This window comes from Schistocerca nitens, chromosome 3 (genome assembly GCF_023898315.1).
Source record: "Schistocerca nitens isolate TAMUIC-IGC-003100 chromosome 3, iqSchNite1.1, whole genome shotgun sequence".
In the NCBI taxonomy this organism is placed as follows: domain Eukaryota; kingdom Metazoa; phylum Arthropoda; class Insecta; order Orthoptera; family Acrididae; genus Schistocerca; species Schistocerca nitens.
Window position 1 is genome coordinate 714,039,443 of NC_064616.1, and position 15,098 is coordinate 714,054,540.

Sequence of the window (15,098 nt, forward strand, 5' to 3'; positions counted from 1 at the left end):
AACATGATCGTTATGAAGGGGTGTACGCGGTCTGCAACCAGCATACGAAACACCTTGAGCGTCATAGTGCCTTGCACGAGCTCCATTGGACCCATGGATGCTCACGTGAATGCTCCCCAGAGCATAATTGAGCTGGTGCCACCTACTCTCTGTCCCGCAGTACAGGTGTCAAGGAGCTGTTCCCCTGGAAGATGATGGATTCGCGCCCTCCCATCGGCATGGTGACGTTATCGGGTTTCATCAGACCATGCAACGCTCTGCTACTGCACCAACGTACAGAGCCGATGGTCACGTGCCCATTTCATTCGTAGTTGCCGATGTCGTGGTGTTAACGTTGGGACATGCATGTGTCGTCTGCTGCGCAGACCCATCGTCAGCAGTGTTTGGCGAAATGTGTGTTCAGACACACTTGTACTCTGCCCATCATTAAAGTCTGATGTGAGTTCCGCCACAGTTCACCACCTGTCCTGTTTTACCAGTCTGGTTCAAAAATGGTTCAAATTGCTCTAAGCACTATGGGACTTAGCATCTGAGGTCATCAGTCCCCTAGACTTAGAACAACTTAAACCTAACTAACCTAAGGACATCAAACACATCCATGCCCGAGGCAGGATTCGAACCTGCGACCGTAGCAGCAGCGCGGTTCCGGACTGAAGCGCCTAGAACCGCTCGGACACAGCGGCCGGATTTACAAGTCTGGCCAATCTACTACGTCTGACATCTGTAATGAGGGGTGGTCGCCCAACCCCATGACGTCTGTACGTGGTTTTACTTCGTTTCGCCACGTGTTGTAGACACCACAGCACTCCTCGAACAACCTTCAAGTCGTGCAGTTTCCGAAATGCTCGTGCCGAGCCTCCGGGCCATCACTATCTGCCATCGGTCAAACTCAGATAGATTGCGCGCCTTCCCCATTCTACCCGCGGACAGCACGCTCACTAATATTACATGCACCGTGCGTGTCTTTGACTAGCAGTCATTCCTCGTCAGGTTACCCTGATATCGCCTGGACGAGTTTATATCGATAGCAGGTCAGTGGTAATAATGTCCTGGCTTATGACGTCTGGGAAAACTATCGCAAATAAAATGCCATCGTAAAATAGTTGCTGAGGCAACCGAAAAGATCTTAGGCGTAATGACCTCCGATTTGAAATGTATGATACCCATAAATTCTTTCTGGTTCATGCGTTATTTTCCGAAACCCAATAACCATTACTGCATGGTTACAGTACTTCCATAACATTTTGTATTCTTCTCCAACTTACGCCACATGTCGTACGCAGGCTTGATTAAATCTACCGTACAAATAACGACAAGCGTCGTACGTAAACAAGAATAAACGTGACCCTTCTGACATAATAACGAGTTTGGCAGCTTTCTCCATCGGCTACATCACGTGTGTCATCACCTACTGCCGGCCGAAGTGGCCGTGCGGTTCTAGGCGCTGCAGTCTGGAACCGCGAGACCGCTACGGTCGCAGGTTAGAATCCTGCGTCGGGCATGGATGTGTGTGATGTTCGTAGGTTAGTTAGGTTTAACTAGTTCTAAGTTCTAGGGGACTAATGACCTCAGAAGTTGAGTCCCATAGTGCTCAGAGCCATTTGAACCATCATCACCTACTGGAAATGAAGAGTTTGTGCTTAGGAACGGTTATATGAGTCCGATACGATATTGCAGTGACTGTGTTGTTCAGAAGTACGACGCAAAATTTCTTCGGACATGCATGCATGTACGAAGGAACTTCGTACCGTACTTGTTAACAACACAGGCACTGTAATATCATATTCACCCGCTGACACCGGGAAAGCGACTTTTAAGTAAAATGCCTCCCCTGTACGGGACTATATATAATGAATGTACGAGATCATGTTGTAGACACTTCTACATCTACATCTACATCATACTGCGCAAGCCACCTAATGGTGTGTGGCGGAGGGTACTTTCGGTACCACTGTCTGACCCTCTCCAACCCTGTTCCACCAACGAATAGAGCATAGGAAGAATGATTGTCGGTAAGCCTCTGTATTGGCTTTAATTTCTAGAATTTTCTCCTCGTGGTCAATATGCGAGATGTATGTGGGGGTAAGTAATATGTTCATCGACTTCTCCAGAAAAGTGCTGTCCCGAAATTTCAATAGCAAATCTCTCCGTGATGCACAACGCCTCTCTTGTAACGTCTGCCAGTGGAGTGTGTTTAGCATCTCCGTAACGCTCTCTCGCCAGCTAAACAATCCCGTGATGAATTGCGCCGCTCTTCGTTGGATCTTCTCTATCTCCTCCATCAGTCCCACCTGATAGGGATCCCAAACAGATGAAGAGTACTGAAGAATAGGGCGAACAAGCGCCTTATAAGCCACTTCTTTCGTGGATGAGTTACATTTCCTTAAGATTCTTCCGATGAATCTGAGTCTGGTGACTGCTTTTTCCACTATCTGTGTTATGTGGTCATTCCACTTAAGATCGCTCTGGATAGTTACACCTAGATATTTTACGGCAGACGCTGTCCCCATCTGTTTGTCTTCAATAGTGTAGCTGTACAGTAGCGGATTTCTTTTCCTATGTATGCGCAATATGTTACATTTATTTACGTTCTGGATCAACTGCCAGAGCTTGCACCAATCATAAATTCTCTGCAGGTCGTTCTCCAAATTCTCACTATCTTCTGGCGTTGCTACTTTGGTATAGACAACCGAATCATCTGGGAATAGCCTTAAAGAGCATCCGACGCTTTCTACTAGATCATTTATATATTTTGTAAACAGCAACGGTCCTATCACACTTCACTGTGGTGCTCCGGATATTACCTTTATATCTGTCGATTTTGTTCTGTTAAGAGCGACGTGTGGAGTTCTATCTGCAAGAAAGTGTTGAATCCAATCGCAAGTTCGCTCCGAAACTCTACAATCTCGTATTTTTTTCATTAAACGGCAATGCAGGAGGGTGTCAAATGGATCACTGAAAGAAAGAAACACGGTATCAACCTGAGCGCCGTTTTCTACTGCGCTGTGGACCTGTAGGAGGAACAGAGCGAGCTGAGTTTCGCAGGATCTCTGTTTGCGGAATCCATGTTGATTTTTATAGAGGAGATGTTCATTTTCCAAAAACATCATAATTCTTGAGCATAAAACACGTTCCATAATTCTACAAGAGATTGACGTCAACGATATAGGTCTATAATTGTGTGGATCTGTCTTACGGCCTTTCTTAAAAACAGCAATGACCTGCGCATTTTTCCAGTCGTTAGCTACCTTTCGTTGCTCAAGCAATCTACGATGAATTACTGCCAGAAGGGGAGCAAATTCTTTCGCATAATTTTTATAGAATCTTATATGTATGTCATCTGGTCCTGACGCCTTTCCACTACTAAGCGATTGTCACTTCTTTTCAATTCCGCGATCGGTTATCTCAATACCTGATATTTCGACTTTGGCACGACGATTGAAACAACTTCGGAAGACCGAATTCAGTATTTCGGCCTTCTCTCATTTACCTTCCGTTTCGGTGCCGGTGTTTCGCTGAGAGAATGAATAGATGATTTTGACCCACTTACTGATATTACATTTGACCAAAATCTCTTAGGGTTTTTACTCAGGTGGGTTGACAACGTCTGACATTCAAAATCATTGAACGCTTCTCTCAATCCTCTTCTTACGCTCATTTTCTATTCGTCCAGTTTTTGTTTGTCAGCTAGATTTTTACTTCTCTTGAATCTGAGATGAAGTGCTCTTTTTCTACGTAGCGCTTTTCTAACACGGCTATTAAACTATGGTGGATCTTTTCCATCCCTTAAAACCTTACTCGAAACATACTTGCTTAGGACATATTGAACGATGTCTTTGAATTTCTTCCATTTGTCCTCCACATCTTCGACCTCAGGTGACTGCTGAGATATTCTGAAATTTGTATCCTGTCACCCTTGCTGAGCAAATATATCTTCCTACCTTCCTTACCATTCCTTGTAGGACCTGTCGTCATAGATGCTGTCACAGCCTTATGATCACCTATCTCTTCCTCTACGTTAACTGATTCGATAAGTTCAGGTCTGCTTGTTGCCAGGAGGTCTAAGACGTTACCTTCACGTGCTGGTTCTCTATCTGCTCAAGGTAATTTTCGGGCAATACGTCCAGAACAATGCCACACGAATCCCTGTCTGTGACACAAGTTTTGATGGCATAACACTCCCAATCTATACCTGGTAATTTGAAGTCACCTCCTATTACAACGGTATGATCAGGAAAATTACTAATTATATTCTGCAAGTCCTGTCTGAAGTGCTCTACAACTACATATCCTGACCCAAGTGGTCTATAAAAGCATCCGATCACGATTTTTGACCGTTCTTTGACGCTCAATTTCTCCCAGATTAATTCACATTCGGAATCCGTGATAACCTCGCTAGATTATAACGAGTTTTTACTGCAATAAAAACGTCGTGACCACTAGCGACTAACCTATTCTTACGATAAAAATTCCAGTCTGAACTTAGGATTTCGTTGTCATTGACGTCTGGTTTCAAACAGCTTTCTGTTTCCAATACTATCTGTGCATTATAACCTTCAGAAAGCGATACTAATTCTGGGGCCTTTCCTTGGATGCTCCTGCAGTTTAATAAAATCATATTAATCTTTTCTATCTATGATCTCCGAGGACCAAAATTCTCTGAGGTCACTGTGGCAAATCGTCTTTGATCCCAAGGAAGCGTTTCTCTAACCTAAAAAAAACCATGTTCACGCCACACGTACTCCGCTTCCCTAGTAGCCGCTTCTTGCGTGTAGTGCACGCCCGACCTATTAATGGGAAACCTACAATTCTGCACCCGATAGCGGAGTTCGAGAAATTCGCATCCAATACCGTCGCAGGGTCGTCTGAGCCTCTGGTTTAGATCTTCCATTCTACTCCAAACCAGAGGACCGCGATCAAGCCTGGGTACGATGCTACAAATAGACTGCTTAGCCTGCAACCTGCGTGCGTTGCTAGTTGCCTTCACCAAATCAGCCAGCAGCCGAAAGGAGCCGAGGATGGCCTCAGAAACCAAGCAGCAGGCGTCATTCGTGCCGATATGTGCCACTACATGCAGCCGGTTGCACCCAGTGCTCTCGTTAGCCGCTGACAGGCCCTCCGCCACATCACGAATTAGACCTCCCGGCAAACATACCGAATGCACACCGGAATTTTTTCCCGCCTTGCCTGCTATCTGCCTGAGGGGCTCCATCACCCGCCTAACACTGGAGCTCCCAGTGTCAAGCATACCCTCCCTCTGTACTTGTCCGGACTAGGCAGGAAAATCGACTGCTGGCCCAACAGGAGAGGCATCCTGTGCTGGCACTGGGTAGCATCCCGTACCTGTTGCTGAGACGTAAAGAGCCAGCCGAACGGCCTGCTCCCTCTTTCACCTTCCGCCCAGTGACACGCGAACCCACCACTCTCTGCCACCCACTCTTGAGTGAGGACGGAGCGGTCAGATGTTACGTATCGGAAGCCGCAGCTATTTCGGGCTCCCCAGGGATTCTAGTGGAACCAAAGGTTTCGCAGGTCTCGTCATTGGCGCCCAGACGTCACCGCTACTTTGAGCATTAGCTAGAAGCTTGCCGACTGTAGCCAACGCAGCTTCCAGCTGTTTACGGAATGCAGCCAACTCTGCTGACGACATTCGAAAGTTTGTGTCTGGCTGGGAGTCGTGCTCGGATAGCCTAATGGTATGCTGCCATGGTAGGTCATCGTGTTTGGTCACGAGGCTGCCTGCCCTCTGTAATAAAAAAAATTTGAGAGAAATGTTCTACGATCAACTAGAACAGGTGTCATATGACGTCCGCCCGAATCAACAGCAGAGAAAGGTAAGGTGACATCTCGCGATAAGCGGGAAATCCAGGTTGAAGTCCCGGCCCGGAACAACTTTTCATCGTTGTCATTCTTTTATACAGCTGATGGTTGTCCATATTCGCAAACGCGAATTGCGAATATATTACGTTATATGAGTTTGTCGAGTTAGTTAGTTAGCTGAGTAGATACGTGCTGAGTGGCCGAACATTGTGAATTTTTTCTATGAAGGGAAGGAGCATCGAAGGATATGTGGACACTCGATGCTATGCGAATGGAATATAAAATTAGCCAGGACTATCGAGAAATTATTCAGAGCACTTCGTCACTAAGATGCGTCACAGACGGCTTTCCATTATGACAAACATTTGCTCAGTTTCGGACAGCAGGACGTAAAGCAGGACAGATCACAAAACATTAACCGTCTGGTACCACAGCGGGAAGGCGCAGCTGTAACCGAGCACGACTACAACGCACATTATTGTAGTTGAGTCGTAGATATTTACTGATTATATACATGTAATTATCTAGGTATATGAACACGGCAATCAGCTTATAAATGTCTTCTGCGTGTGCTAAAAAACTCATATTTTTAATATTCCGCTGTAGATGGTCATACAGGGTGTTACAAAAAGGTACGGCCAAACTTTCAGGAAACATTCCTCACACACAAATAAAGAAAAGATGTTATGTGGACATGTGTCCGGAAACGCTTAATTTCCATGTTAGAGCTCATTTTAGTTTCGTCTGTATGTACTGTACTTCCTCGATTCACCGCCAGTTGGCCCAATTGAAGGAAGGTAATGTTGACTTCGGTGCTTGTGTTGACATATACGTTGCATCAACAGGTTAGTGTTCATCACGAACGTGGTTTTGCAGTCAGTGCAATGTTTACAAATGCGGAGTTGGCAGATACCCATTTAATGTATGGATTAGCACAGGGCAATAGCCGTGGCGCGGTACGTTTGTATCGAGACAGGTTTCCAGAACGAAGGTGTCCCGACAGGAAGACGTTCGAAGCAATTGATCGGCGTCTTAGGGAGCACGGAACATTCCAGCCTATGACTCGCGACTGGGGAAGACCTAGAACTACGAGGACACCTGAAATGGACGAGGCAATTCGTGCAGTTGACGATAACCCTAATGTCAGCGTCAAAGAAGTTGCTGCTGTACAAGGTAACGTTGACCACGTCACTGTATGGAGAGTGCTACGGGAGAACCAGTTGTTTCCGTATCATGTACAGCGTGTGCAGGCACTATCAGCAGCTGATTGGCCTCCACTGGTACACTTCTGCGAATGGTTCATCCAACAATGTGTCAATCATAATTTCATTGCAAATGTTCTCTTTACGGATGAGGCTTCATTCCAACGTGATCAAATTGTAAATTTTCACAATCAACATGTGAGGGCTGACGAGAATCCGCACGCAATTGTGCAATCACGTCATCAACACAGATTTTCTGTGAACGTTTGGGCAGGCATTGTTGGTGATTTCTTGATTGGGCCCCATGTTCTTCCACCTACGCTCAATGGAGCACGTTATCAAGATTTCATACGGGATACTCTACCTGTGCTGCTAGAACATGTGCCTTTACAAGTACGACACAACATGTGGTTCATCCATGTTGGAGCTCCTGCACATTTCAGTCGAAGTGTTCGTACGCTTCTCAACAACAGATTCGGTGACCGATCGATTGGTAGAGGCGGACCAATTCCATGGCCTCCACGCTCTCCTGACCTCAACCCTCTTGACTTTCATTTATGGGGGCATTTGAAAGCTCTTATCTACGCAACCCCGGTACCAAATGTAGACTCTTCGTGCTCATATTGTGGACGGCTGTGATACAATACGCCATTCTCCAGGGCTGCATCAGTGCATCAGGGCTTCCATGCGACGGAGGGTGGATGCATGTATCCTCGCTAACGGAGGACATTTTGAACATTTCCTGTAACAAAGTGTTTGAAGTCACGCTGGTACGTTTTGTTGCTGTGTGTTTCCATTCCATGATTAATGTGATTTGAAGAGAAGTAATAAAATGAGCTCTAACATGGAAAGTAAGCGTTTCCGGACACATGTCCACATAACATATTTTCTTTCTTTGTGTGTGACGAATGTTTCCTGAAAGTTTGGCCGTACCTTTTTGTAACACCCTGTATACCCGACATTACTCCGTCAATAAAATAAAACAAAATAAAAATACACTCATTTGGGCATATTACATATATGTATTCAGTATATAACAACGAAATATTTTCAATATTTGTGAGCTGCAGAGCACTACATGTACAGGATGAGCAAAATAAAACTCACCCAGAAAATGTTCATACACTATAAGATAGGCAACCCAGCTTACAAATATGTGTACACCACATACTGAAACACCGAAATTCGAGCACGGAAAGTGAAAGCACGTGCAATGTCTCATGCGAACCAACATAAATAACTGTTCACTGACGTCCTAAATCAGTAATGCTTCTACAGATTTTTTTATAGAAAATGTTCCTGATTCTTCATTGGAAAGAATATATGTACACAAAAGCCAATTCTATGATAAAAATAAAACCTCAAAAGCCAAATAAAATCTTTTACGTGTATGTGTACAAATATAAAAATTTGAACACATACCTTGGTGTGAAAGTTTTTTGCTCGTTAAAAAAGACATTAGAGAGACATATATTACTCAAACTTCCTTTTGCAGTCGGGGCTAAAATGTATTATCTGTTTCAGATTTGTATCTTTTCCTGAAATTGTGAAGATGGAGAACAAGATACCGTTCCGAGTAAAAATGGAAAGCCTGCAGAAGACACCGCTGTTTACTGGAAGTTTCTACTACGGAGCCGCTGGCTTTAGTGCATTTACAGGCAATCCAGCAGTCGCCAGTAAGTTGAGCACTTAAACGTAATGCACGCTGTACTGCAAGTAATTGCAGTATCATAGAAAAAAAGTGATCACAAACAGTTAACCGCCTCTTTGCAGGCAAAAATAAAATCAATACAAATATAGTAAAGAATATGCTAGACAAGTCAACTCAACGGAAAATATATCAGTGTTTACCAAAATGTACTCATTGCATACAAGAAACTCTTGAAAGAAACACTTCATGGACGAAACCTATCGTTGTCAAATAAGTTTTATACGTATTTTATTCTTATGTCTGCCAAACATGAAAACTAAGGGATATAGTTATAGCATATCCCGCTCGCGTAAAAGTAGAGAATGTGTGTAAATTCTAGTAAATATTTTAGACTAATTTCTGGGAGGAGCGCTAGACAGATCCACTCCCGTCTACAAAGATGAAAGTTTTCCCGTTCTGCAACATACGTTTTTGTCCCTCTGACACTTTCACAATTACCACTCAGTTTCTAATACGAGTGCTAGCAACAGGATAATGAATACGGTTTTCTTTAGCGGATGCTATGAATTAAAAGATTTCTATTTCGGTTTATTATGATATTTTAAATATTTTTGCTCCAATATTTTCTGCTAGTTGTTTAAACAGCGTGACACATGCTATATTATAGAATGTAAAAGTAAGATCGATATTATTCTTCAGAAGAAATGCACGAAGACACGAAAATTAGAGTGAGCCTAAGTAATTATACAAGGCTTCAGAATAAGATTCACTAGTCAGTTTTATTTCGCTTTCTCGATTTCAACAAGTTTTTTACCACGGTCAGAAGCCTAGAAGATTAGGAGTATTATAAATAATTAGACCTTTGTACACATTTATATAGAGTATAAAAAGTGTGTATTGGTTTAGCAGACGTCGATATATCTTCCACAGGAGCATGACGCCATATCATACCCAAAATTGAACATACTGTCTGTGATTATTGTAAACGCAGATTGAGAAGCTTGTAATTTACAGCAAATGAATCACATCAAGCTGTTGTGTCAGCAGCAGGGAACATATATAAAAGCATATAGAAAGTATAGCTGAGGTATACAAGTAAGCTATGTATAATACATTTAGAAAACAAGGCACATAGCTCTAATATCTAAAAGGAATGGGCTAATTTTTACATTTTATAAGAGATGTCATGTTTTTCAAATGTATTAGATATAACTTCCTTACACACTTTAGTTATACTTTTTATATGGTTTTATGTATGTTCCTCGCTGCCACAACAGCTTGACATGTACATAGATGTGATTCATTTAGTATAAATTATCACTCAATCTATATTTAAAGTAATCAAGTACAATATGTACAGTTTCGGTCAGGTCATGGAACTATGCTTCTGGGAAAACTAAACAAATGAAAACTAAACAAATACCAGATACGTTTCTGCAACATACTTCTTATACTTTGCATAAATGTATAGCCAAGGTCTGGTGATTTACAGTATCCCTAATTTTGTAGGATTTTTAAGATGAAAAATTAATTTGTTGAAAACTGGAAAGCGAAATAAAAATATTTGTGTAACTGACTACTAAATTTTATTCTGAAATACAGCACGTACAGAAATTCTCGTTACAAACTTCTAAGACTTTTAGAGTGGAGTGAGTACGTAATATTTTGAATAGGAAGCCATGTACGGGAAAGTACCGTTTCCATTCTACGACTGTTTCAATACAGATGTTTAACTCATCCGCTTCTGCTCGAGGAATTACATTAAGCGTGACGGAGTACAATTATAAGTAACAATTCGAAAGGCTCCATTTATCACTTAAGCATATTTGTTTGTGTTAACAGTTAAACATTGCGTTTTTACTTCATTCCAAAACAAAAAAGAACTCAACGTACTGTACGTATAGAAGAGTACTGATGCATTACAACAGCGGCTCGATGTTGCGACCACCAACGTTGTTTCAGACATTGTACCTACGAAGCATGTTCTGGCACACACTCACTATCCCACCTGGTGTCTCTAGTGCAGCGGCCGGAACTCGTGCCAGCAGATCTCCCTCTGTGTCTAAAGGAGTCTCGTAAATTAAACTTTGCATGCGACATGCGACCCCTCAAGAAGTAATCCGGCGATCGCACTACCCTATTGCATACCAGGACAAGCAACTCTGAGACTTGTCTCTTTCCCGCAACAATCGTGGACGCGTTACACATCTGAAGTAACAGGGGTTCCTATCCAAAACGTAGGGTGTATTAAAAAAAAAAAAAACTTATTCGTACGACCTACAGACTTGATGAGGGCGTCATCTTGACGGAAAATTGATGGATTGACTGTTTGGTAAGGCGTCTAGGATATCCGAAATGTCTGCTTTCCGTGTAAGTGAATGCGCCGAGATGCGCCAATTGCATGGCCCCCACCTCACACCTCTTAACTTTTTCTTTTGAGGAATCGTCAAGAGCACCTTGGTTGTTTCATCCTTACTATCTTCTTTATCAGAGCGCACTACAAGAATCTACCTCGCAACTAACAAGTCATGCCTGAAATGCTGCAGTGAGTTTGACAAGAAATCGACTTCAGATGGGATGAATATCAACCAATGGAAGTCACTTTCAAACTGTTTAGGTATGTGGTAAAAAACTTGATGTATTTTGCTATAAAATGACTCCAAAACCATGTTTTAGGCGAAATGAATACATCACTATGAGTTTTCAGAGTTGTAAAGTACTTTTCGATACACCCTATATTGTGTACTCGCTCCTCTCTAAAAGTTAGCAACGGGAATGTCCGAACACCCTGTATATACTACAGTTACTGAAAAAATAAGAGCTATGAATAAAATAATAACTATACAGGCTATTTCAAAAAGATTCATTCGAATTCGCAAGACCATATGTTCTACATGGATGAAGACAGAAATTTTGGGGCGAATTTCAGCTTACGCATAGCAACTAAGAATTTACCTTGCTACCAGTTGTAAGTTGCGTGTTCGTGTGGTTGCTGGTATGAGCCTCGGCGTTGTAGCGAGCTCACTCGTTCGCTCGCTCATTAAAAAAAAATGGCTCTGAGCACTATGGGACTTAACATCTATGGTCATCAGTCCCCTAGAACTTAGAACTACTTAAACCAAACTAACCTAAGGACATCACACAACACCCAGTCATCACGAGGCAGAGAAAATCCCTGACCCCGGGGGGAGTCGAACCCGTGAACACGGCGCGGGAAGCGAGAACGCTACCGCACGACCACGAGTTGCGGACTCCCTCATTCATTATCGAATTTACTTCGAGTCGAGATGGTGATAACACTACAACAACAAAAGGTGGTTTGCGTTCTCCGTTTCGACAAATGACAGTCAGTCACAACTGTGCGACGTAAATACAGTGAAGGGAGGAAGCCTAAGGCTTTAACGCCCTGTCGACAACGGAATCATTAGAGACGGAGCTCAAGCTCGGTTAGCTTTAACCTTATGGCTTTATCGCTTTAAGGAAATCGGCCGTGTATTTTCAAAGAAACTATCCTGGGGCTGGTCATGGTGGAGGTTCGAGTCCTCCCTCGGGCATGGGTGTGTGTGTTTGTCCTTAGGGTAATTTAGGTTAAGTAGTGTGTAAGCTTAGGGACTGATGACCTTAGTAGTTAAATCCCACAAGATTTCACACACATTTGAACAAACTATCCCGGCAGTTTCCTCCAGTGATTAAAGGAAATCACGAAAAACCTAAATCAGGACACGGATTTGAACCGTCACCCTCCCGAATGCGAGTCCAGTGCGCTAAGCATTGCACAGCCTCGCTCGGTTGCAGTAACTTTAGGCATGCTCGCGAAAGTATGGAAGAAGTCAGACTATTGTGTGGATGTTTTTCTTGTGCCTTGCGTAGTAAAATGTTCAAATGTGTGTGAGTTCGTAAGGGACCAAACTGCTAAGGTCGTCGGTCCCTAGACTTACACACTACTTAAACTAACTTAAACTAACATATGCTAAGAACAGCACACACACACATGCCCGAGGGAGGACTCGAACCTCCGGCGGGAGGGACTTGCGTAGTACACATTGAGCTGATGCGAAAGGTGATTTTGGAACTTTGATTCTAAACCTGATTATAAAGACTGCCCCAGGGTTGTAACTGCATGTGTGTAAGAGACATACCCTTGTAAAATAGAATGGTTTATTAGAAAATAAAAATTTTGTAGTCCTTTGTGCAAGTTAAAATTTATCCCAAGATTCTACCTTCATTCATACAGAAGATATAGTCTTTTGAAATAGGACGAACTTCTTTCTGACACCCTTTATTACTTTTGATGTGTGCTAAATGAGAAAAGTAAGGAATAAGGAAACACTGAAAACGTTAGTTTAGTAAAGCAGTTTGTTCAGAATGGAGATCCTGGAATTGTTCACTTCTCACGACTGTTGCAAGTTCGGAGACAGTGCAGCAGTAGGGCATGAACGGTTTCCAGTCCGAATGTCTGTCATTTCTGCATGGCTTGCCCAACATCATTATTTATCAACATACACTGACGTGACAGAAGTCATGGGGCAGCGATGTGGGAATATGCAGATGGTGGTATTATCGCGTACACAAGGTATAAAAGAGCAGTGAATTGGCGGAGCTGCCATCTGCACGCAGGTGAGTCATGTAAAAAGGTGTCCGACTTGATTATGGCCGCACGACGGGAATTAACAGACTTTGAACGCAGGATGGTAGTTGAAGCTAGACGCATGGGACATTCCATTTCGGAAATCGTTGATGAATTCAGTATCCCGATATCCACAGTGTCAAGAGTGTGCCAAGAAAAATTTCAGCATTACCACTTACCACGGATAATGCAGTGACCGACGGCCTTCTCATAGCGACCGAGAGCAGCGGCGTTTGCGTAGAGTTGTCAGTGGTGACAGACAAACAACACTGCACGAAATAACCGCAGACATCAATCCGGGACGTACGACGAACGTATCAGTTAGGACAGTGCGGCGAGATTTCGCGTTAATGGGTTATGGCAGCAGCCGACCGACGCGAGTGCCTTTGCTAACAGCACATCACCTGTGGCACGTATCCTTGGCTCTAGATCGTACCGGTTGGCTCCTAGACGACTGGGAAACCGTGGCCTGGCCAGATGAGTCCCGATTTCAGTTGGTAAGAGCTGATGGTAGGGTTCGAGTCTGTCACAGACCCCGCAAAACCGTGGACCCAAGTTGTCAACAAGGCACTGTGCAAGCTGATAGTGGCTCAATAATAATGTGGGCTGTATTTACATGGTATGGACTGGGTCCTCTGATCCAGCTGAACCGAGCATTGACCATTTGCAGTCATTCATGGACTTTATGTTCCCAAACAACGATGGAATTTTTATGGGTGGTAATTCGCCATGTCATCAGGCCACAACTGTTCATCATTGATCTAAGAACATTCTGAACTATTCGATAGAATGATTTGGCCATCCAGATCGTCCGGCACGAATCCCATCGAACATTTATGGAACATAATCGAGAGGTCAGTTCGTGCACGAGACCCTACATGCGCAACACTTTCGCATTTATGGACGGCTACAAAGGCAGAATTGCTCAATATTTCTGCAGTGGACTTCCGACGACTTGTTGCGTCCATGTCACGTCGAGTTACTGCACAACGCAGGCCAGGAGGTTGGTTGGTTTGGGGAAGGAGACCAGACAGCGTGGTCATCGGTCTCATCGGATTAGGGAAGGATTGGGAGGGAAGTCGGCCGTGCCCTTTCAGAGGAACCATCCCGGCATTTGCCTGGAGTGATTTAGGGAAATCACGGAAAACCTAAATTAGGATGGCCGGACGCGGGATTGAACCATCGTCCTCCCGAATGCGAGTCCAGTGTCTAACCACTGCGCCACCCTGCTCGGTCGCAGGCCAGGAGGATGTCCTACACGGTATTAGGAGGTAGCTCGTGACATTTGTCACCTCACAGTAAAGCACTTGCCAATACAATGCTTTGCAACCAGAATGTTTAACCTGTGAAGTTCTTAATAAATCTATTTGAGAAGCACTGTTGCGACTTCAGCACCTAGCTCAAATACTATAGAAGGCCAATGGACAAGATATATGAAAATTATGGAATGTATTTTAGAACAAAATTTGGAACTTACTTTATTAAAAACAACATTGTATTGCAACTATGGCACTGGGACAGTTATAGAACTCTTGCTTTGCTCTGTCTGTATCGGTGTTACGGTGAAGCTACTGCGACGTCCCTTTTCCCATTTTCATTTTCCAGTCCGTTTGGTGCCTGGTCCTGTGTCATATGTGGTTGACAGTTGACAACCCTTTGGCTGACGTATCTATTCTCTGTTCCCTAGAACCATTTTTAATGCTTTGTGGCCTCGTACACAAACTTCATGGAGACCTCGTAGGAACATACCCACGACCTCTTCGATTCCATGCCACGATGTTCAGAGGCTCTAGCTGTA

At 43.6% G+C, this 15,098-nt stretch overlaps 1 protein-coding gene across 1 annotated transcript in view; it reads left to right on the forward strand.

The window, feature by feature from the left end:
* The window catches only part of LOC126249730 (ETS-related transcription factor Elf-1-like), a 147,652-nt gene that overhangs the window by 111,122 nt on the left and 21,432 nt on the right, over nt 1-15,098 (forward strand). The window contains exon 3 of the mRNA XM_049951410.1: nt 8,547-8,698. Within this exon, the coding sequence (XP_049807367.1) occupies nt 8,547-8,698 (152 nt within the window). The remainder of the gene's footprint in view (nt 1-8,546; nt 8,699-15,098) is intronic.